Genomic DNA, 21,300 nt, shown 5'->3' with positions numbered 1-21,300 from the left:
TTATTTGTGTCCTGTGTGTTCTTTTAGGAAGAGGAACATAGAGGAGATAAGGATGGAACCAAAGTTTGGTGATTCAAGAAGATAATTTTTTAATTTGTATTTTTCTGATCTTATTTGATGATTGTACTCCTGCTTACTGTATAATTAGAGAGACTGAGTTAATTAAATCTTGAGTTCTTGTTACTGCAGCTTTACATTATCAGTAGCCAGCTAAAGGCAGAGACCCTGCAGCTCTGGCTCACACCGCTCACCTTGAGGTAATTGGTCCAGGAGAAGCGATGTGCTGCAGAGTTGACGCAGGTGATCCGTATTGCCAGAGCGTGTGGTAAGCGCTCCACGTGCATTCTTATGTAGGCTTACAACCACTCTCTGAGAGGAGAATTATAGTCTTAGGTGAGGAAAGGAAGCTCAGTAATATGCCAGTAACATGCACACCTTATAAAGTAGAGAAGAGTAGCGTTTGTCCCCAAGGTATTGATGGAGTTTCATTTGCCTCTCCTCAGACTGCTTCTCAGAGGAGTGTCGCTCTGTGATCCAAGAGCAAGCTGCAGCCCTGGGCTTGGCTATGTTTTCTCTGCTGGTACAGCGCTGCACCTGCTTACTTAAGGAGTCCGCCAAAGGTAAGCAGGAGGGTGCCTGACTGGTGGGCTTTCCAGCTGCCTGGCCCTGTCCAGACAAGCCTCAGAGTGCCATACTGCTTCTCAGTGTCTTCTCCCTCTTCTCTCCGTTCTTCTTCTTCCCAACGTGCTCCTCTTCCTTTTGCCCATGGAACTAGTCGCATCTCCTGTTGTAGTCTGGTTGTCTCTAAGGCCCTCTTTCCTTCTTGTGGAACTATTCCCTCCCTCTTTTCTCCTTTAGTAGTTAGGATTTTCACTTCACCTATGAGCTGCTGTTGGTTCCTGCATCTTTAAAACATCAGAACATACTTGATGTTGTGTTTTTTGCCCTTTATCTCTATGTCCCTCTTTGTCTGGTACCTGGTGGGTGTTATAACCACCGTGGACTGGCCGTCTTGGGAGACTCACTGGACTGGAGCAGGTGCTATTTTTAGCCCTTGGGTTGAGGTAGTATCCCATATCCTTTAAGGCTGCCCTGACAATTCTAAGCCTGATGGCTGTAGCATGTAAGGTAGGGCAGAAGGTCACACCTTTCTTTCAGCTCCTAGGTCAATACTGGTGGGCAATGTGGCCCCTCTGTCACCCCCTTACACACCAGGAGGTGTGAATGCCTCTAGCCTCTGGGTGCCTTTTTTCAGGGACAGGGGAACAATTTTTTATTTTGAAATAATTTCAGACTTACAGAACAGTTGCAAGATTATTAACATTTTTATAATACCATATGGCTTTAAGTTCTCTTTCTTTCCACACACATACATATATTTAAGCTTATTATTATTTTTCTTCTGAACCATTTGATTTTAAGTTGCAGGCGTGGTAGCCCTTTACCATCAAATACTTGACTATTTCCTAATAACAAGGACATTCTCTTATAACAATTAGCAAAATCAGGAAGTCGATGTTGATATAGTACTATTATTGAATCTACAGACCTTATTCACATTTTACCAATTGGCCTAATAATGTTCTTTATAGCAAGAAAAAAATTTTTTTTTTCTTCTCTAGGATTCAATCTTGGATCACACATTGCATTTAGATCAGTCTCTTTAGTCTCCTTTTATCTGGAATGGTTTTTTGATCTTTCTTTTTCCTTCATGACCTTAATATTTTTGAAGAGTACACGTCATTTATTTAGTAGAATGTCCCACAATTTGGGTTTCTCTGGTGTTTTCTTATGATTAAATTCAGGTTGTGCAGTTTTGGCAGGAACTTTGTTGCCATCTCGGTACTGTGCTGAAGGAAAGCTAGAAGGGTAGGCTAGAGGACAGAGTAGAGACTTCAGCCAGGTAGAGCAGAAACAGCTATCTTTGGGGGCAGACCCAGTGCACTGGTTCTCTCTTTGTCCTGCTTTTCAGAATCCTCTTAGGTGGTGGCACTTGTCCTTGCTTCTGGGCCCAGCTTTCCTATGGACTTGATCTCCCTTCCCTAAGAGCTTGCTGCCATCCCAGCACCCCCGGCCTCACTTGGACACCACAGCAGACATAGGCCCAGTTCTCACCCTTTGCCTCTGCAGCTCAGCTGTCCTCTCCTGAGGATCAGGATGACCAAGATGACATCAAGGTGTCTTCCTTTGTTCCGGACCTGAAGGAACTGCTCCCCAGCGTGAAAGTCTGGTCAGACTGGATGCTCGGCTACCCAGACACCTGGAATCCTCCACCCACATCCCTGGACCTGCCCTCACAGTGAGTTGGCCTGCCCGTTCCTTTGGCACTGCTGGCCTTGGCCCACCTATGTTCCCACAGGTTCCTTGTCCTGCTCTTTGTTTCCTTTTGCCCACAGCCTGCTTATTTCTCTGTTCCCTCTTCATTTGAACTTTAGTTTTTCCCTTCCTTGAACATCCTCCTTGTCCTCTGATGTTTTAGGTTTTTTTGCCTGTTCTCGAACCCTGTTTCTCCTCCTCTTGCACTCTTTTTCTCTCACTCTGTAGCTTGCTTGCTCTTTGTTTTGTTATCTGTTTTTGCTCTTGTTCCCTCATATTGTTCATACTCACAGTCGCTGCAACTGCCTCCAGAGTCTGGATTTGTGTTGATACGTGTAAGAGAGACTTTGTCTCTGTCTCTTTCTGTCCCTTTTAGTTTTTCTCTGTGCATGTTTCAGGCTCTCTCACTGCTTCTTGTGCTGTCGTGCACACTCCATCTCTGTGCTTCCTGTCGTGGCATGGAAGCATGTGGGGTGGGTAAGTGCATGCATATCTCTCTTCTGTTGTTCATTCATGCTCTGTCTCCTCACCATGCGCCAGCCCCCATCCGTGTCTCTGTGTGTCAGTGTGGGATCTCTTAGAGCATTTGTCAGAGTGCAGTGTGTTGATCTGGAAGTATGTGTGTCTGCTTGGGTGTGCCTATGTAGATCTGTTGGTGTTTGTATGGCTTTTTTTTTAAATTGTGGTAAAAAATATATATAAGAAGGGATTTGAGTGTAGAGAACCACGCGAGAGGGGGAAAAATATATATATAAAAAAACAAAATTTGCCATCTTCACCATTTCTAAGTTTACAGTTTAGTGGCATAAATTATATCCACAGTGTTGTGTAGCTGTGTATGGCTGTTTCTTTTATCTTTGTCTGTATCATATCTAGGTTGTATCTAACTGCCTGTGTGGGTCCATTCGTCTATGTGTGTCTGTAAGTCTGTGTGTGTCTCAGTGTCTTTCTGTGTTCGAGTGTGAAGGTCTGTGTGTATCTGCCTCTGGGGGCTTGTCTATCTAGGTGTTTTTCAGTGTGCCTGTCCATGTCTGTCTTGTGTTTATGTGTCCATCCATCTGTGGCCACGTTTTGTATCCATATGCGTTCATGTGATATGTCCATATCTGTACCTGTGTCTATGACTGTTTGTGTCTGTGTATCCTTGAGTATGTGTGTCTCTGTGAAGGTTCATGTGTCCCCATAGGGGTTTATTTCAATGTATGTCTCGTCTCCATGTCTCTGTGTCAGTATCTCTGTCTGTGTCTGTATTGATTCTGGGTCCATGTCAGTCTATGATTGCTTTGGTCTCATCCATATCTACATGTGACTGTATCCTATGAGAGTATATGTTTCCATATATTCCTGAGTGTCTGTCTGTGTCCATGTCTGTCTGTAACCTTGTCTTTCTGTGTCAGTCTAGATCTTTCTGTTGGAGGTGTGATATGTGTGTCTGCCTGCTTGCCAGCTTCTGTCTCTTTGCCTGCCTTTGCCTGTCTCTGCGTCTGCTGTGTGTGTGTGTGTCTATATCAAGGATCAGCAAGCTATGGCCAACAAACACTGAGAATGGTTTACATTTTTAAATGGCTGAAAAAAATAAAAGGACTACTATTTCATGACTTGTGAAAATTATATGAAAGTGAGATTTCAGTGTCCGTAAAGTTGTATTGGAACATACCCATGCTTATTTGTTTACACTGTGTCTGTGGCTGCTTTCACACTACAATAGAGTTGAGTCGTTGCCACAGAGACTGTGGCTTACAAAGCCTAGAATATTTACTATCCAGCCCATTACAGAAAAAGCTTGCTGATTCCCGACCGCTATCTATGTTCTCATGTGTCCCATTCTTCTTTGTGTGTGTGTGTTCATATTTGCGCAGTAGTGTACATGTGTGTACATTTAGGTTCTATCTCTGTTCAGCTGTGTTGTTTATCTTTCTCCCTCTTGTTCCCTTTATCTCTCTCATTATCTCTGCCTTTCTCTCTCCACCCCCACCTCTCTATGTCCCCTTTCTGTCTCCTTTTTTTTTGTTTGTTTGAGATAGAGTCTCACTCTGTTGCCTGGGCTAGAGTGCCATGGCATCAGCCTAGTTCACAGCAACCTCAAACTCCTGGGCTCAAGCAATCTTCCTGCCTCAGCCTCCTGAGTGCGTGGAACTACAGGCATGCACCAACACGCCCAGTTAATTTTTACTATTTTTAGTAGAGATGGGGTGTCACTCTTGCTCAGGCTGGTCTCAAACTCCTGAGCTCAAGCAATCCTCCTGCCTAGGCCTCCCAAAGTGCTAGGATTACAGGCCTGAGCCACCACGCCCGGCCTCCCTCCCTCTCCCTTTTCTTCCTCCAGCCCCATTCTCTGCATTGTTATCTCTGGCAGGTGCTATGTACTCAAAGGTTCTTCAGGTTCTTTGCTGTGTGAATATGTGTCTTTCAGAACAAACATCCTTACCCAATACTTCATCATTCATCTCCAGTACTCTTCTCTGGAAGGGGGAAAATATTCGAGGATAGAGTATGGAGACCTTGGCTGCTGCCAAGGGCACTTCTGGGTGATGTGGAAGGGAGCTTGTCTGGGTTAGCTCCTAGACTCTTGCATGACCCACAGGGGAAGGCCAAAGCAGATTATTTCTGACAAGCAGTTACTGATCTTTCTATGTAGATTGTGTAGTCTTACTCTTCCCCCTGCCCCTGCCTTTCCTCCTAAATTTTTTCCCTGTCTTCACCCCCAGAAGCACCCCTGGACTGTTAATCTCACCCTCTCCACATTCTCCTCAGCTCTGTCTCGATAACTGTGTAGATGGTGCTCACAGCATCAGACAGTTCTCTGTATCCTTTCTGTGAGCCCTCCTAGGTTTCCAAAACACACTCCAGGCTAAGGCCTCATGAGCCAGTATTGAGCCCTATGCTGGGCAGCTGGGGCCACACAAAGGAACTGACAGACTGCTGGCCAGGGGACAGATGTTTCCCAGCAGTGATCCCCAAAGAGTTAACATGTATAGCCTCAAACTTTTCAGGCTGTTAATCTATAATGCGGACTAGACAATTTGTAATTTTGTAAAGAAAATGCCAAGAAAGGACTCAGCTCTCCAAGTATCTAAGCCACTGCTTCTGAGCATGCGCAAGGGTCGCTGCGTGTTCCTTCCTTCCTCCTGGGAGTGGGGAGGCAGACCAGCTATACCTAGAGTGTGGGCCTTCCCTGGTTCACCTCACAAGCACAGGTTCCTTAGATAATCCGTCCAGCCCCTGTTTACCCATATCCTGGGCTATCAGGTCTGTTAACTCTCTTAGGCAGCATGTCTCCCTCATCCCTCCTCCTTATTTCACTCCCTTTGGCTTTTGTTTGGCTGAGGAAATTGAAAGCTCACACAGGAAGTGCTGGGCCTCATTTGCTTGAGGTGCTGAGTCTGTTTTCTCTTTGGATGCTGCAGCAAATGGCCCGTTGCTGGCTCAGTGAGCTGCTGCCCATCTTTGGGCAAGGGCTCAGTCTACAACCGGGCACGTGGTCCAAGCTACAGCCATCCCCGGCTGGGCTTCACATCCTGGGCTACAGAGAGACAGAGGGGGTTGGGGCACTTAAATCATATTTGCGTAGTCTTTTCAGACTTTTCTTCACAGGGAGAGCAAATTTGACCAAATAGTATATTGAATCTAATTGCCCAGTAAATGAATTACTGTAGCTGAGGACACCACTGTCTTGTGAATCCAGTCTGGGCTAGAGAAGTCAGTGTGATAGAGAATAAAGTCCTCTACTGTACTCTTAGCAGTCAGGACCAGCAGCTGGTTGTCTCTGGAATGCAAGTTTAAGCATAAAGGAGGAGCTTTGCTATCCTGGGCCCTGACCCTAAGGCATGGTTGTTTAAGGACTGGTGCCACGGTTGAACAGAGTAAACCTGGTGTGACTACCCCTGAGGGTAATCCCACCTAATAGTCTTCAGACTGAGCGGTGGAAAAGTAGAATAAGAATTTTACCTTTTTCCTTTCTAGTTTCTCATATTCTCATATAGCTCCCCAATACTCACTGAGTAAATACTGCAGATGAGAGACTGGCAAGGTATGGTGGGTTTCAAACTTTCATCTTATGCCCACTGATCTTCCATACTGTTTGGCCTTTCCTTTTAAGGCCATAGGAAATAATAACACACCCAAATGGTTCTGTAGATGTCAGAACTATAAACCCCCTGACACTAGTAAGGTCCTTGTTGATGATCTTCATTTCGAAGAGTTTAGGAATGCTCCCAAGGGAGTAGGAAGGAAATGGCTTCCACTTAACACCTCTCCTTTGCATGCTTTCATTGGTCTTTGCCTGCATTTATTCTCTGCAAAGACACATTTCTCTGATCCTAAGATAAGGTGACAAGATAGCCTATATTTCTATTTGCGTTTCCTCCAGAAACACCACTCCAAAATGGTCCCTCTGACACATTGGACCCATATTTCATCTCACTCCCTTCATTCCCTCCCTATCTTGTATTTGTTGCCCTCTTTCCTGTGCAGTTAGAGAATAATTGCACAGAACCCTCCACTCTCCTAGGAGAATTCCAAAACTTGTTAGTCTCCTTGGTTGTGTCCTCTTTGCCCATTTTCCTCTTCTTTCCAGCCAAATGTACTTTTCCTAGGCAATGACAGGCACATGTGGAACACCTAGATGATGATTATAGAACATCATTGGCACTGGAGAGGGTTAAGGGCAGGATTGTGGAGCCATTTGTGCCTTCCATCACAGTGGCACTTAAGTCTGTGTGCTGGAGTCGGCATATATGGAAATAAGGTGACTTCCCGTTTGTACCTGTTAGGAGTTGTAATGGGATGGCTTTGTATTCCAAGAGATTTTTGGTGTGGAAGATTGTAGCATGGTGTGCAAAGTTGCCTGGGGCCACTGTGAAAGCCAGTCTAGAGTGTTTTGGTCTATTTAGAACAGGCCACAATGTTTAGAGGTGCCATCTATTTGCCCCATCTGCTAGCACAGTTGCTATTCTGTTCCACACCAAACTTCATGTGAGAAGGGAGAGACAGCTGCTCCCCACTTTACCAAGTAAGCATGAGGAAAGTTGTGAATGTCAGGTGACAGAGAGGAGCAGAGCAACAGGCTTCCATGAGCCTGAGCCTGGTGACCCCTTGCATCCCGGGACCTTTTGCAAGGCTAGGGCAATGGGACAACCTACCTCATTTCAGTCTCTGCTGAAGCCAAATCTTCCCTCATCTTGATCTCTAGTTCTCAGTAAGTGAAAGAGTCAGGGGACTTTGAGAACATCCAAACCTAGCCCAGCTGTGGCAGTTGGTTTATTGCTTTCAGCTGGTACTTGAACCCAGGTCCTGGTCTTGGAGGCTTTCCCAGGTTTAATCCCCAGAGCTTTCTCTGCAGCTGTATGACACTGTGCTGACCCCGAATGAGGATAGGAAAATAGAACCAGTGCCAAGCCAGAGTCTCTTTTTCATTTGGAGTCTGGCTGTCTGCCCATGACCAGGGTTACATAATGGGAAACATAGCTGGGGCTCTGGAGAGCCCGCGTTTCGCCAGGCTGCCCAGACCTTCACATTCTGATGCTATATATCTTCCTAATTGTAGTTCGGATGCATTTATCACACTGTTGGATTGGCGTATTGTTAAAAAAATAAAATAAAACTCTAGAAATTCTTGAACTTGCTGCTTTTCCATGGCTTGATAGCCTACAGAGCATGCTAGAAAAGGCTCGTAGGGAGCCCTCTGAGGTATTGTCACATAGGGAGAAATAGGGATATATAGGGAGTATGCAGTAAGCTAATTTCCTCAGGGAGTCTACATGTGTTGACTCTGTAGATGAGATAGAAATTCTTGAGTTAAAAAACAGCTAGTTCACTCACCCTCACAGGGCAGCTTTGAAATAAGAACTAATCCCAAGTCTAATCAGCACCCCTTCAAGGACGTTTAATACGTCTTCCCAAAAGGGCATTTTGGGAGGTCACTAAGTAATAGTCCATCAGCACTTCCCTGAAGGAAGTGGTGGTGACTGTGGGAAGCCCCTTTGCTACCCTGGCTCCCCACCCAGTCTCCCTGGCTCCGGGTTGGGGCGTCAGCACTACAGCCTGGCACCAGGGGGTTCCTCTTCCTCCAAGTGCTGAGTGTGGAGCACACGTGATCTCTCCCATGGCAGGAGCCTCTGTCTCCTCCCACAGGACTCCTTGTGAGAGGAAGGGGTGTCGGCCTAAGGCTCCAGTCTGACCCCAGCAGGGTACAGCAGCTGACCCCAGGGAGAGTACTTTCCAGCTCTGGGCTGAGGTTATTTGGGTCCAATGTGTGCTAAACTAAGAAGACGTGTTGGAGTGGTTACAGCTTAAAGTTTGGAGAGGCAGGAACCGTGAGAATCCGCACCAGGGAGGCCACTGAGGGCTCTACTCATGCCGTGGAGATGTCAAGATCCCCTAGGGGCTGCTCTTTCCCAAACATACAGTGCTGATGGGTTTAACACACCATGGTGACGCGACAGAGGCTGTGCACGTGAATGTATCCTGGGAGAGCTGAAATGAAAATAAGGCACTGACCTAGATGGCGGTGGGGAGGGAGTAGAGGTGCTCTGGTACTTGAGAAATCCTGGAATGAGGTTACTGTGACCTGTTGCTGGCCACAGGGTTCCAGCTACACTGCTTAGAACATGGAGAAGTTTATATTCTTATACTAGTACAAGATGACTAAGCTTCAGAATTTGATTTGCCCTGTTGGGCAGAATTGATTTAGGGTTGAGTATTCTCCCAAAGGCCTAAGTTGACTTGTTTGCATAAACTAGAAAGGTAGAAAGAATTGTCCGTGCCTGAGTCTTGTATTCTTTAGTGGTCCCCCAATAAACATCTCTTATTCTTGGAGTATGGTATCTTACTGCTCATGTCTTAACTTTAGAATAGTGATCTCTGACACATTTGGCTCTTCTTGTCATGGTGGTATCTAGAAAACACAGTATTTGTAGTTCCTACATTTCAGAGGAGCTACATAGATTTCTTCCCACCTTCACCCCATCCCAGGGCCTGTTGAACTACTTAGCACTGAAGTACCAGAACTGGATCCTCTGTCCCCAGTGCAAATAGGGTGTGACATCTTGGTTCTCTAAGGGTCTTGCTAAGCCATTTTAAGTCCAGATATTATTCTTTTAACTCTGCCAGACTTGTAGATTCAGGTCCATTTCTGCTATTAGCTGCTCACCTCCTGCTGCTTTCTCCAGTTGAATGAGAAGTCCTTCAGGACAACAGTGATCTTATGTTGGCCACTGAACCCCATGTGGAGAGTTGTGAGCTAGGATATAATGGCCTATAGGAAAACAAGTTTAAAAAAGCAGATATTGTGTATCTTAGGAGTGTTTCTCTTGTTATGACCTTTTGTCTTTCTTTGTGTCTGTGGGCTTTCTCCTTCCAGCTTCCTTGTGCCTAGTTTCTGTGCCATCTTGGCTATATTACCAGATCTCCTCAGTCCAGGAACCAAAAGACCCAACTCGTTTCCCATCTGTGCTACTCCTCTGATCTTCCATAACTCTGAAACACAATGCAGGGCTTCTTCTCACTCAACTCTTTCCGGGTTTGTTCTGCAGCTGTGGAGTTTGAATGTTAGTGTTTAAACAAGCTGGTATTACACAGGAAATGGCCACCTCCACAGGCCCCTGCAGGCTTATAACATGGGGTCATTGTACTTGATATTAATCACCAGTCAGCCTGTTCCCCCAGTAAAAATATGAAGGAGTATGTGAGTGCTTAGTCCTCCTTAGACTTGCCAAAAAGATGGACTTGAGCCCTGGTTGGGCCTTAGCACTCCACTCTTCCCATACTGTCTCCTTGCCTCAGTCCTGCCCCAGTTGGAGCTTTCAGAACAGTCTCATCTGACCCCTTCCCTATAAAGTTGGCAGATCTGCCTTTCTTTCTGAGTTCTAGCAAGGAGATATATTGTTGTGTATAACATGTCTCACATATCTCATACCATAATCTTTCAGAACATGTTGTAGTTGGGTAACATCTCCTGTAAGAAAACTCCAAAATTTTAGAAACACAGAAACCCACTGGCACATCTGAGAGCAGGGCTTCTCAGTTCCCTGGACTGACGCTGCTTTTCTACTGCTATTTGCAGAAACCCCAGCCTGAAGGGTTAATCTGATTCCCCAAATCAATATCCCCCCAAACAACCAGCCAGGAGTGTGTGTTGGTTCATTTCTGTGAAATGTGTTTCCCCAGTCACCTGGGCTAGCCTGGGCTGCATTGTATCGGCCAGCAGCTGCACTGCACTCAAACTGACAGCTACATTAAACCTTGGAATTCTGAGGCAATAAAAAGTAAATTAACTCTTATTTTTTTCCTTTCCTGGTGGAGTAAGTGAATGCATGTCTGTAGGGAAGCAAGTGAGCCTTGGTTCTGAGTGCATGCCTCTAACTAGTCGCTGCTGGTTTGTCCCAAGCTAGGATCTGGCATTCAGACTCCAGCCAGGAGTCTGCTTTCCTGGTGTGTGGTGTGTTCTGTGGGGTTGGGCCAGTGGGTCACCCTGCAACTGCTGATCCCTGCTCACTAATCACATCACAGCTGCTGAGAGACTCCCTTGCCACCATTCTGGAAGCCATAAACGGGCTCATTGGACACAGTTTCATGTTCTCTGGCTGCTTTGTGTCTGCTTGGTGAAGAGTGCACCCTACCTTTAGTGGGATTTTGTGGGCTCTGGGGGTTTTCCTAAAAATATAAGCTGTACCAGAATAAGTCAGAAGGACTTGCCTGAGCCCACAGCACTCTAGAGGGTCCATTTAGAATCAAAGGTGGTTTGGGATTATCTGAAAAACCTTTTGGGGAATTATTTCCCAAGTATTTCCAGGAGATTGGGAGTTGTTTGATTTTGGGCTCCTCAGTCCAGGCCAACCTTGAATCCTTAGGGTCCAAGGGCTGCTGTAGGGTGAAGGTTAAAAGGTGCTCTCAGTTGGAATAAGGAACTAAAGCAGGAAAAAGCTAAGCTTTTCCCCTTCTACTTAGACAGGAAACCCTGTGTTCACCCACGGAACTGACCTCCTAGCCCAGAGGCCTGATTGGGGTAAGCTGAGGTGATGTTGCCCAGGTTCCAGGAATTACCTCATCCTCTTACAAATATCTTAACTTTTCAGTTCAGGCATCTCACCTAGTTTTTCAAAGCACCACTTCCTTTTAATATTAGTTTCCTGGCTCTTCCACATACTCCTAACCCTGTAGAGAGTCACTGAATGGCCCCTGGGTGCCTGGGTAGTTGTGTTCATATCTGTGGTGTCCAGTGAGAGGAGATAACTAATGATATGAAATGTGAACTGAGCTTGGGCAATCGCATTGAGATACCAGAAGAAAGCAGCTACTCAAAATCAGAGTTCAAATATAAGACCACTCTGAATTGACCAGGGCAGAAATGACCTTTCTTTGAAGCATTTTCTACATTCCCTTTGTTCTGCGCAGTCTAGCTTGGCCCTTGGACCACTTTTATTTATATTTCTGAGTTGGGAACTGAGGGCATTTCTTATGTCTTTTGGCACAAGCTACTGTCTTACAAAGCAACACTGAGGTAGAGACTCGCATCCACCTTAGTTTTGCAGTGACTCTTAAGGTTTTGGCACAAGGTGGGTGGTAATGGGCAGAAGGCAGATGTGGGCAGGGGTCCCTAGTGGTGGCCAGCAGTCTCTGAGAGGAGTCAGTTTTGGTTTATCTGAGCCTTAGGGGACAGGAGAGCATGGTAATGAGAACCACATGGTACCACATATTTCTTCGTCTTGGATCCAAGATGGTAGGGGTGGGAGGATAAGAGAGGGATGCAGGCCTCCCACTGTGGCAGCCGTGGGTAATTTTCTGCCGCTTCTCTCTGGCTGGGGATGCTGCTGCCCACACCACCCCCAACTATGTCCTCAGCAGCCTTGACCTGCACAGCACCAACCAGGGCCCTCAAGCCAAGAATTCAACTGGGAGACTTTTCACCTTCTTCCTTCTCACTGTCGTCTTTCCTGTTTATTTTCCAAATTGCTGCTCTGCAGCCCAGCAATGCCTGTTGGCCAAAGCTCACCAGTGCTGTGGGATCAGACTCAGGCAGTGGGCTCAAGTGGCCAGCAGGGCACTGGGGGAGGAAGTGGGGAACTGGAAGAGCCTCCCTGTGCGTCTCCCATGGGCAGCGCTAACCTCGGAGGCGGCCCTGAGCAGCCCTATCACATCCGGTGCTTGTCTCTGCAGCCGGGACCAGAGGATAAACTATCAGAGCTGTGGGGCAGTGCATCATTCCTCTTATTATTTTCTTCTCTGCAGATGGGGTCGTGGAAAGTTCAGTTCCTTTTAACCCTCGAAGTTCTGTTTATTCTACAGCTGGTAGCCTGAATGCTGCATTTCCCATTACATCACAAAGGGGCTCAGGCAGATCTCTGCACAGAAACGTGTTGCAACTGTTTATTTTTTTCCATATTTAAACATTTCTGACAGCCAAACCCAGCTGAGCCAAAAGATGGAGCTTTGTGAATGAGTCTAGTTGTCGGTGTCTGCACAGAGAGAGGCTTTAGAAAACTCTCATCCCTCCGGTGATTCTTCCCAAACATGTTCTTTTTCCTGGGTAAAGCCTGTGAAGCGAGTTACTTCTGCAGTACACGTGTGTTGATTATGTGCTGTTGTGTGATTAATGGGGCTGTGTTCCGCCTGGTTCCCAGGATACTCTTGAAAACAAGATGTTTCATTTCATTGCCTTTTCCTAGTGCAGTGGTTACGGTAAATAAACCAGTGTAGCCTCCTTCCACCTGGAGCCAGTCAGGGAGTTCCCACACCTCAACTCCACTTTCACCCCCACTGTCACCTTCAGTGGCATGTCCCTTGAGTGCTCTCTTTTTTGCTATCTTCCAGAGGTCCCTAGTTGCCAGGAGAAACAAATTGCTTAGGTCTGAGGCCCCTCCCTAGGAGGACTCGTGCAGTAACTCCCAAGGGAGATTCCAGGATGATTCTTGTAGCTCTATTTGCATATTGCCTCTTGCCACCCCACCTCTTGAACCTAATTGTGAAGGTTTTCTTTGTAATTCCCCTATGCATCTCATTCCTTTTGGAGTAAAACTTGGCATCCGTGGGGTACTGCCTGTTCCAAACTACCTGGTTAGGCACTCCTCTGGAGAAGAAAGCCAAGTCTGTAAACTTGGCAGGCCCTATATCTGGTATCCTGCGCAGGCAAAAAAAAAAAAAAAAAAAGTTTTATGGATCCTTAGCACTCACCAAAGCAGAAATCTGAACCACAGTAGATTTTTGACAAGTGATTATGACAGAGAAATGAACCCCTTTTTTATAAATCTACCCTGGAATTTCAAATGGGGAGAGCCAAACTTTGCAGTGTCAAGGTTTCTTCTCAGGTTCAGCCAGAACCTAGTGATATGCAATTAGAATGACCAACCATCCCAGTTTGTTCAGGACTGGGTGGTTTCTGTGGATGTGTGACTTTCAGTGCTAAAACTGGGACAGTCCCAGACAAACCAGAATCGTTTGTCACACTGTACCTGGCCTTCTACAAGTGAGAGAAAGAAGAGGGTGTGGCATGGCCAAGATAGTACTGATGAAATGCATAAGAGGCTTTACCTTCCTGGAAGGATCTTGGCAGGCAAGAAATGAGGTTTTTGTTGGATCTGTGTTTGATTGTTTGTTTTCCTGCTTATATATAGGGAAGGGATTTCTAAAGTATTGAAGGGGGAAACACTCATGACTCTTTCTGCACTGTGACTGGACCGGCTGTGGCTGAAGGAGGAGAGGCTGGTGCTCATTTGCTGTCTGTGTGGCATATATTTGGCTGGACAGTAGTGGGGAAATTCTGGGAGTGACCTCAGGCAATGGTTGTCTACAGTGTTTAAATAAGTGTCTCAGGCACACTGTCTGGAAAGGTGACAGAACCTGCATTAGGCAACTGATTCTCTAAATTCTTTTTCCTCTCTGGTGAGGATTAAAAACTTCCTGTAATCAATTTGAGCTTTGCATAGACGCACACACAAACACACACACCCCAAATTGCTGCCATGGGCACAATTTTGTATTCTAGCGTTTTGGGTATGATTTCCTGGAGGATACCAGCCTAAACAACATTTGCTGCAAGTGCCTCCCTGCTCACAAGTGCCAAGAATACTTTTACTGGTCCCTCTTTAGAGCCACTCTTCTTTTCTTACCTTATTTCTCACAGGGTTGCTGTGGATGTGTGGTCGACGCTGGCTGATTTCTGTAACATACTGACTGCAGTGAATCAGTCTGAGGTGCCACTGTACAAGGACCCGGACGATGACCTCACCCTTCTTATCCTGGAAGAGGATCGGCTTCTCTCAGGCTTTGTCCCCTTGCTGGCTGCCCCTCAGGACCCCTGCTACGTGGAGAAAACCTCGGATAAGGTCAGCCCCAGGCCAAACATCCCTCCCCATTCACCCCTCCTCTTAATTCTTCAGGCTTTTTTTATTCTTGGGAAGTTTTCTGTGCAAACGGAACACGATTAAGTCATTGAGAAGGGTGTTAAGGGAAAATATCGACCTTTTAGCCGCTGACATCCAGCACTGTGTCCTGAAAAAAAAGCCCTCTTGACTTCCTTTGGTGTGTGTGTGTGTGTGTGCTCGCTGGCATGTTGTATATACGATCATTTCCTCACTTGTTTAAATAGTGCAGCTTGTGTTGGCAGTGCTCTCACTCAGCTCCAAATGGTTTGCATCATGCTTAAAGCACCCTCCTTCCTCCTCCCTCCCTCCTTCCCCCCAGCCACAAAACTCTGCACTAGGAAAACAGCCAGGGCTTTTTCCCTTCTCTGAGGAGGAGAGTGATAAATAGGTGACTAGAGAGAAGCAGACACCATGTGTTAACTTACAAAAAAAGCTTTTAGGAATATGAAGCATTCCCCGCTGCCTGGTTTCTATTTTCCTTCCTCTGAGGACTGTGTTTTAACCTGAACTTTTTCTTGTCTGTCTGTTTATAGAAAACAAAGCCCATTCCCTGTTGCTCTGGTGAGGACTGTGGAGCTCTTAGTCTCTGCTTAACAGTTGGGTCTTCAGCCAGGTGGAGAGTAGGGCAATCCGGTCTGCTTCACATTTCCCATGTAGCTGTTACTGGGCTGGGGAAGTAGCAGCTGCAGACCTCGGGAGCAGAGTCTCCTGTGCTGAGGCAGGGGTACACTGTGACTGACTTCTGTGCAGAGTCGTTGGCATTACATCCCCTGGGGGAGAGGCCTTTGGGTAGCAGTCCACAGATGTCTTCTCAGGAGGCAGTCTTTTGACCTAGATGAAGTACATACTAGTGACATAGGTAGATGTTTTTAAAAAAAAAAAAAAGTCAGTAAAAACTGGACTCTAAACATGAACCGTAAGTATGAGCAGTTTTGTATTGAATATAAAATTTTAAGAATTTGTTCTTAGTATAAAAGAGTATTTGTTCATTATAGATAATTTGGAAAACACAGACAAGTAAAAAGAAGAATTTGTCCATAATCTCTCTACCCAGAGGTAACATCACTGTTATTTTGCTGGTTATGTATAATCATATTTAACTTCTAGTATACATACACACACTTTTATTTTCAGTAAAACTGGAGGTCATATATACTATTTGTATTCTGCTTTTTGTTGGCATAATAGTTTAATGTATTCTTATATGGAATCATTTTTGATGATTGCGTAGTATTCTTTTATGTACCTAGATTTCTTTAACCAACCTTTGCTTTATTGAACCAAGAGAATATTCCCATTTTTTTTTCACTGTTATAAACAGTGAATCAATTCCTTACAGCAGGAGTTGAGCATATATTCCCTTTGGTGAAATTTCTGTAAGTAGATAAAGGTTCTAGACATTGACTTATCAAAAACTCATACTCTATGAATGCATTTAATGACTACTGGATCTTGGGAATGAGAGAACTTCTCTTTCCCAAAAAGAATACTTATTTTATACCTTTCCAACAAAAACTTGGAGTGAAACTTCTAGTCTCAGAAGGGGAGAATAATGTAGTATGTGAGGCTGAGCACAACTAACGAATTGTTTACACTTTGTGGAAGATACTGAGTTAGAAGAGAAACTGTATGACCATGGTTTGAGCCAAAGGATCTTAGTACTTCTTTTGTGATCACAAGATGGTCTTGATTCCAGAGGGTGCTTTGGGAAGTTGGCTGTTGAAGCTATGTTTTAGTGCAGGACAAGTGCTGATTAGAGGAGTCCTAACCAGCTTCAGGCTTCCCAGGCCCCATCTTCATCAGCTCTCTGAGTTTTGGTGTCAGATATCAAGTATATGGTCTGGCTCAAGAAGAACTCAGAGCCAGAAGTCCAATGCTCACTGTGGTAGTGATTCACAGGCTGCCCAGGAGGCAGTTGCAGCTCATTGAGAAGAAGGTAGGTCTGCACATGAAGGACTGCGAACTACATGTGTCAAACATAACATCACCAAATCCAAACTCCTGAATCCCACCACCTCTCCCACCTCCCAACCTGCTTTTTCTTCACTCTTCCCCATCTAATGGCAGCTTTGATTTTTGGGTTGCTTATGTCAAAATTCTTGGGGTTATTCTTGGCTCTTTTTCTCACACCTCTGTATCTAATCCATCAGTGATTCATATCTTCTTTACCTTCAAGACACATGCACATACAACTCTGTCTTACCACTACACCCTAGTTCAGTTCATTGAAATGCCTTCTAACTGATTTCTCTGGTTCCTCCCTCCTCCTATTCCCAGTCTGTTTTCAGCACAGCAACTAGAATGATCTTTTAAAAATATCAGTACCATCATGTCAGTTCTCTGTTGAAAACCTTCTGATGGCTGCTCCTCTCACTTAAAGTAACCAAAGTTTTAACAACAGCCTGCAATGCCTCCCAGCTCTCTGACCTCAGCTCTTACTGCTCTCCTCATACCCAATATGCTCTAGTCACATTGACATCTTAGCTTCTCCTCAAGCAAACCAAGCACTCATGCCTAAGGGTCTTTGCAGTTGCTCTTGTCTTCACCTATAATGCTCTGTACTGGGCTGGCTGTGTGGCTCTCTCACTCTTTCTTAAATGTCACCTTGGTAGAGAGATTTTCCCTGGCTTCCTCATATAAAGCCAGTTCCTTTCCGCTTTACTCTGTTTTATTATTCTCCATCCATGGCAGGGAAAAATAACATCTATTGAATATCTGTCATGTATCAGTCCCTGGGCTAGGTACTTCTGAATAGTATTTCATTACGTTCTCTTAATAAGCCTGCCATATAAGTATGAGGACTTTCATTTATAAAAGAGGAGAATGAGGCTCGAGAGAAGAGGGAAGAATGAAGATAAACTCATGGGTCATCTCTATGGCCAGCCTAGAAGGTTAGTATGAATGTGTCAAAGGGAATCTTTAGGAACTCTTGACCTTTTAGAAATCTGAAAAAGATAGACATTTTCTCCAACTTGCTAGTGTTCATTGCTAAGAAATGTAAAATACCTCAAGGACTGGTCAGTGGCAGCAGCATGAGTAAGTTCATTACTGGCCAAGATTAGTCACATGTTTGGTGCAGCCCTGAATGCTTATTCTATAGATATTTACTGAGTATGTATTGCCCACAACAACCTAGGAGATCCAGGCACATAAGGCAAATATTCTCCTAGTTTGGCAGACAGTCTGTGGCATACATAAAGATGTATGTGGCAGCATAAGTTAAGTTGCACCTGTAAGCAATGAGGACTTCTTGCAATTTTGCTGAGCCGGTCTTATCCCAGTGATGACATTGCTTTAAGAGCACTGATTTGGCATTAACATACCATTGTATCTTTGGACCAGAAATGTTTTCATCTGATATGTCTTTGATTGCTAATATTGTTTGTTCTATTCTTTTCTTCAGTAATTTCTGTTCTCCTAACATATTCGATCTCCATCCTTTGTCCTCCACATCTCTTTTTCTGTCATCAATTTAATCTCTTTTTGCTTTGCCTCTGCCTTCTAGGAAGGCTTCTCAAGTTTGTCTTCTGTGTAATTGATTCAGATTTTTATAGTGTTGATTCTACCCTTTACTACCACCCTCAATTCAGCTTTTAAGTCTGCTATTGTATTATTTGTTCCCTTACATTACATACTATAACCTTTATATTTTTGCTTGCCTTTTAGCCAGATGCTTTTTATCTGTCTTTACTTTATAATTCATCATTTAGCATACTTCACAGAGCCCATGATTTTAAAAATTTAATTGAAAAAATATAGCAGATACCACTTTCTTTTTCATCTGTCATTTTTTTTCCCAAAAATTTGATTTCTTTCTCTGTGTGCTGTATTCTCCTCTTTATTTTGCAGATTCTTTTCTTAGGCCCCAACTTTGGTTTCTACAGTTTATTTCTGGCCATTTTCATTTCTTTGAAAAAAGAAAGATATTTGCTTCAAATAGATTAGGTAGATTCTCATTGGATATTTTCTTTGTCTACAAATGTTAGCTGGAATCCCCTTCTCAAGTCTAAAGCTAGGTAACATAAATTTGTACAGATTGGATATCCCTAATTCAAAATCTGAAATCTGAATTGCTTCAAAATCCAAAGCTTTTTGAGTGTCAAGATGACGCTCAAAGGAAATGCTATTGTAGCACTTCAGATTTCAGATTTCAGTTAGGGATGCTCAGCTGGTAAGTATAAATGCAAATATTCCCAAATCTGAAAAAATCTAAAATCTGTATACTCTGGTCCCAAGCATTTCAGATAAGGGACGCTCAGCCTGTATTACCAAGTCACCAGCCTGAAGGGAGTCGGGAGGGGACCAGGTGGTATCCAGTGTTAGTAAATGAATTTATTTTCCGCATTTTCTGTTCTGTATACAGTGGAGCTACTGTAACAGAGCTAGTTTCACATGTCTAGTTTTCCATTTTGTCCATTCTGTATTTTGCATAAATTATATTGCAATGTCTGATCTTCTTGGAGCTGTGACCTACCATGTGAAGAAGAAATTCCACCTTCTGGTCACTTTCCATTTAGTATGGCAATTTACTTTAGGCCTTTCTGTGAACTGCTGAACCATTGTGAGTGGTACTGATTTATAGCAGTGAAAAAAGTTCCAAGTGGTGGTCTGCGTCTGCCTTATGATCTGTCCTCACCCTTTGTGGTAGGCAGAATAAGATGTCCATGTCTTAATTCCCAAAACCTGTTATGTATGTTATCTGACATGGCAAAAGGACTTTTGCAAATGTTATTAAGTTAAGGATCTTGAGATGCGGAGGTTATCCAGGATTATCTGGTAGGCTCAGTGTAATCACGAGGGTCCTTTTAAAGAGGCAGGAATGTCAGAGTCAGAAAAAGGAGATATATGACAGAACCAGGGGTCAGAGAGAGAAAGAAAGAAAGGGAAGAAGGCAAGGAGGGAAGGAAGGAAATTTGGAGATACTACACTGCTGGGCTTAAAGATGGAGAAAGGGGCAACAAGTCAAGGAATTGAGGGACTGTAGACATTGGAAAAGGCAAGGTAACAGATTCCGCCAGAAAGCCTCCGAAGAGAACACAGCCCTGCCAACACCTTGATGTTAGGACTTCTGACCTCCAGAACTTACAGTTCTGTAAGATAATAAATTGTATTGTTTTAAGCCATTAAATTCGTGGTAATTTCTTATAGAGGCAATAGGAAACTAATACACCCTTCCAAACTGGAGAATTTTGTCAGGCACTTTAATGTTTACTTTCCCTGCTGCTTTCTTTTTCTTTGAAAAAAAAACTTTTATTGTGAAAAATACATATGGAAGTAGATAAAAGGTCTCCTCACAGAGTAAGCAACTGTATAACCACCAAGCAGGTCAAGAATGCTGAGGTAGGAGGATTGCTTGAGCCTGGGAGTTCAAGTCCAGCCTGGGCAACATAGCAGTAACTCATCTCTTAAGAAAGAGAGAGAGAGAGAGAGAGTAGCAATAACGCATCTCTTAAAGAGAGAGAGAGAAGGAAGGATGGAAGAAGGAAGCAAGGAAGGAAGGAAGGAGAAAAGAAAAGGAAGGAAAAAAGAAATGAAATGAAATAGAACAAGGCGAGTTCCGTTCAGCCTGTGTTGGAGGAAGTCCTAGCCAGTACAGTAAGACAAAAATAAATAAAAAGTATTAGAAAGACTATTGGAAAGGAAAAAAATAAAGCTATCTTTATTTGCAGATAATAACATGAGACATACTTAGAAAATAAAAAAAAATTAGGATAAATTATTAGAATTGATATGTGAATTTAGCAAAGTTGCTGAATATAAGGTCAGTGTACAAAAATCAATTTCATATCTATAATACTAGCATCAAGCAAAATGAAGTTTTTTTTTAAGTTGCCTTCTTAGGAAGGGAAGCTGTGAATCAGCTCTTAATGGCCTGCTTTAGCTATACTCCATCCATCTGGCAGCATTTCTTTATGATTTATGGCAGATGGATGACACTTTCCCATTTAACAGCTATTGAGTATCTGCTATATGTCAGGCACTGTTCTAGGTACTACAGCCATAGTGGTGAACACAATAGAAAAAGTCAGCTTCATGGAGCATGGGAGATATATTCTTTGTATATTCAGTTTGCTCACCTCAGTTGGGATATTGGAAGTAGAGTTATTTAACTTAGAGGTTTATGCTTTTTTGAAGTTTTTTTATTATAAAAAAAATCTGTCCTTGTATTACAAAATAGGTATTCACTTAGAAATTTTTTTGTTTGTTTTTGTTTTTTTGAGAGAGACCTCTTGCTCTTTAGCTCCAGGTAGAGTGCAGTGGTGTCATCGTAGCTCACTGCAACCTCAGACTCTTGGGCTCAAGCGATCCTCCTGCCTTAGCCTCCTGAGTAGCTGGAACTGCAGGTGCATGCCATGACACCCGGATAATTTTTCTGTTTTTGGTAGCGACAACGTCTTGCTTTTGCTCAGGTTGGTCTAGAACTCCTTAGTTCAAGCAATCCTCTTGCCTTGGCCTCCCAGAGTGCTAGGATTACAGGTGTGAGCCACCATACCCCACCTAGAAAAATTTTTAAAAATCAGGATTAGCAATAATAAAAGATTTCCTTGGTCTAACCCAGAGATAACCATTATTTAACACCTTGCTCCACATCTTTCTAACCTGGATGGATGGATGGATAGATGGC

General features: G+C 44.1%; 1 protein-coding gene across 1 annotated transcript in view; it reads left to right on the top strand.

Moving 5' to 3' along the window:
- Window positions 1-21,300, top strand: part of SMG6 (SMG6 nonsense mediated mRNA decay factor) — a 228,875-nt gene that overhangs the window by 113,017 nt on the left and 94,558 nt on the right. The window contains exons 11-13 of the mRNA XM_012653041.1: window positions 504-620; window positions 2,131-2,299; window positions 14,435-14,636. Coding sequence (XP_012508495.1) covers window positions 504-620; window positions 2,131-2,299; window positions 14,435-14,636 — 488 coding nt within the window. The remainder of the gene's footprint in view (window positions 1-503; window positions 621-2,130; window positions 2,300-14,434; window positions 14,637-21,300) is intronic.

This window comes from Propithecus coquereli, unplaced genomic scaffold (genome assembly GCF_000956105.1).
Source record: "Propithecus coquereli isolate 6110/MARCELLA unplaced genomic scaffold, Pcoq_1.0 Scaffold409, whole genome shotgun sequence".
NCBI classification, from domain to species: Eukaryota; Metazoa; Chordata; class Mammalia; order Primates; family Indriidae; genus Propithecus; species Propithecus coquereli.
Note: the sequence above shows the minus strand (reverse complement) of the source record. Positions and strands in the feature narration are given on the sequence as shown.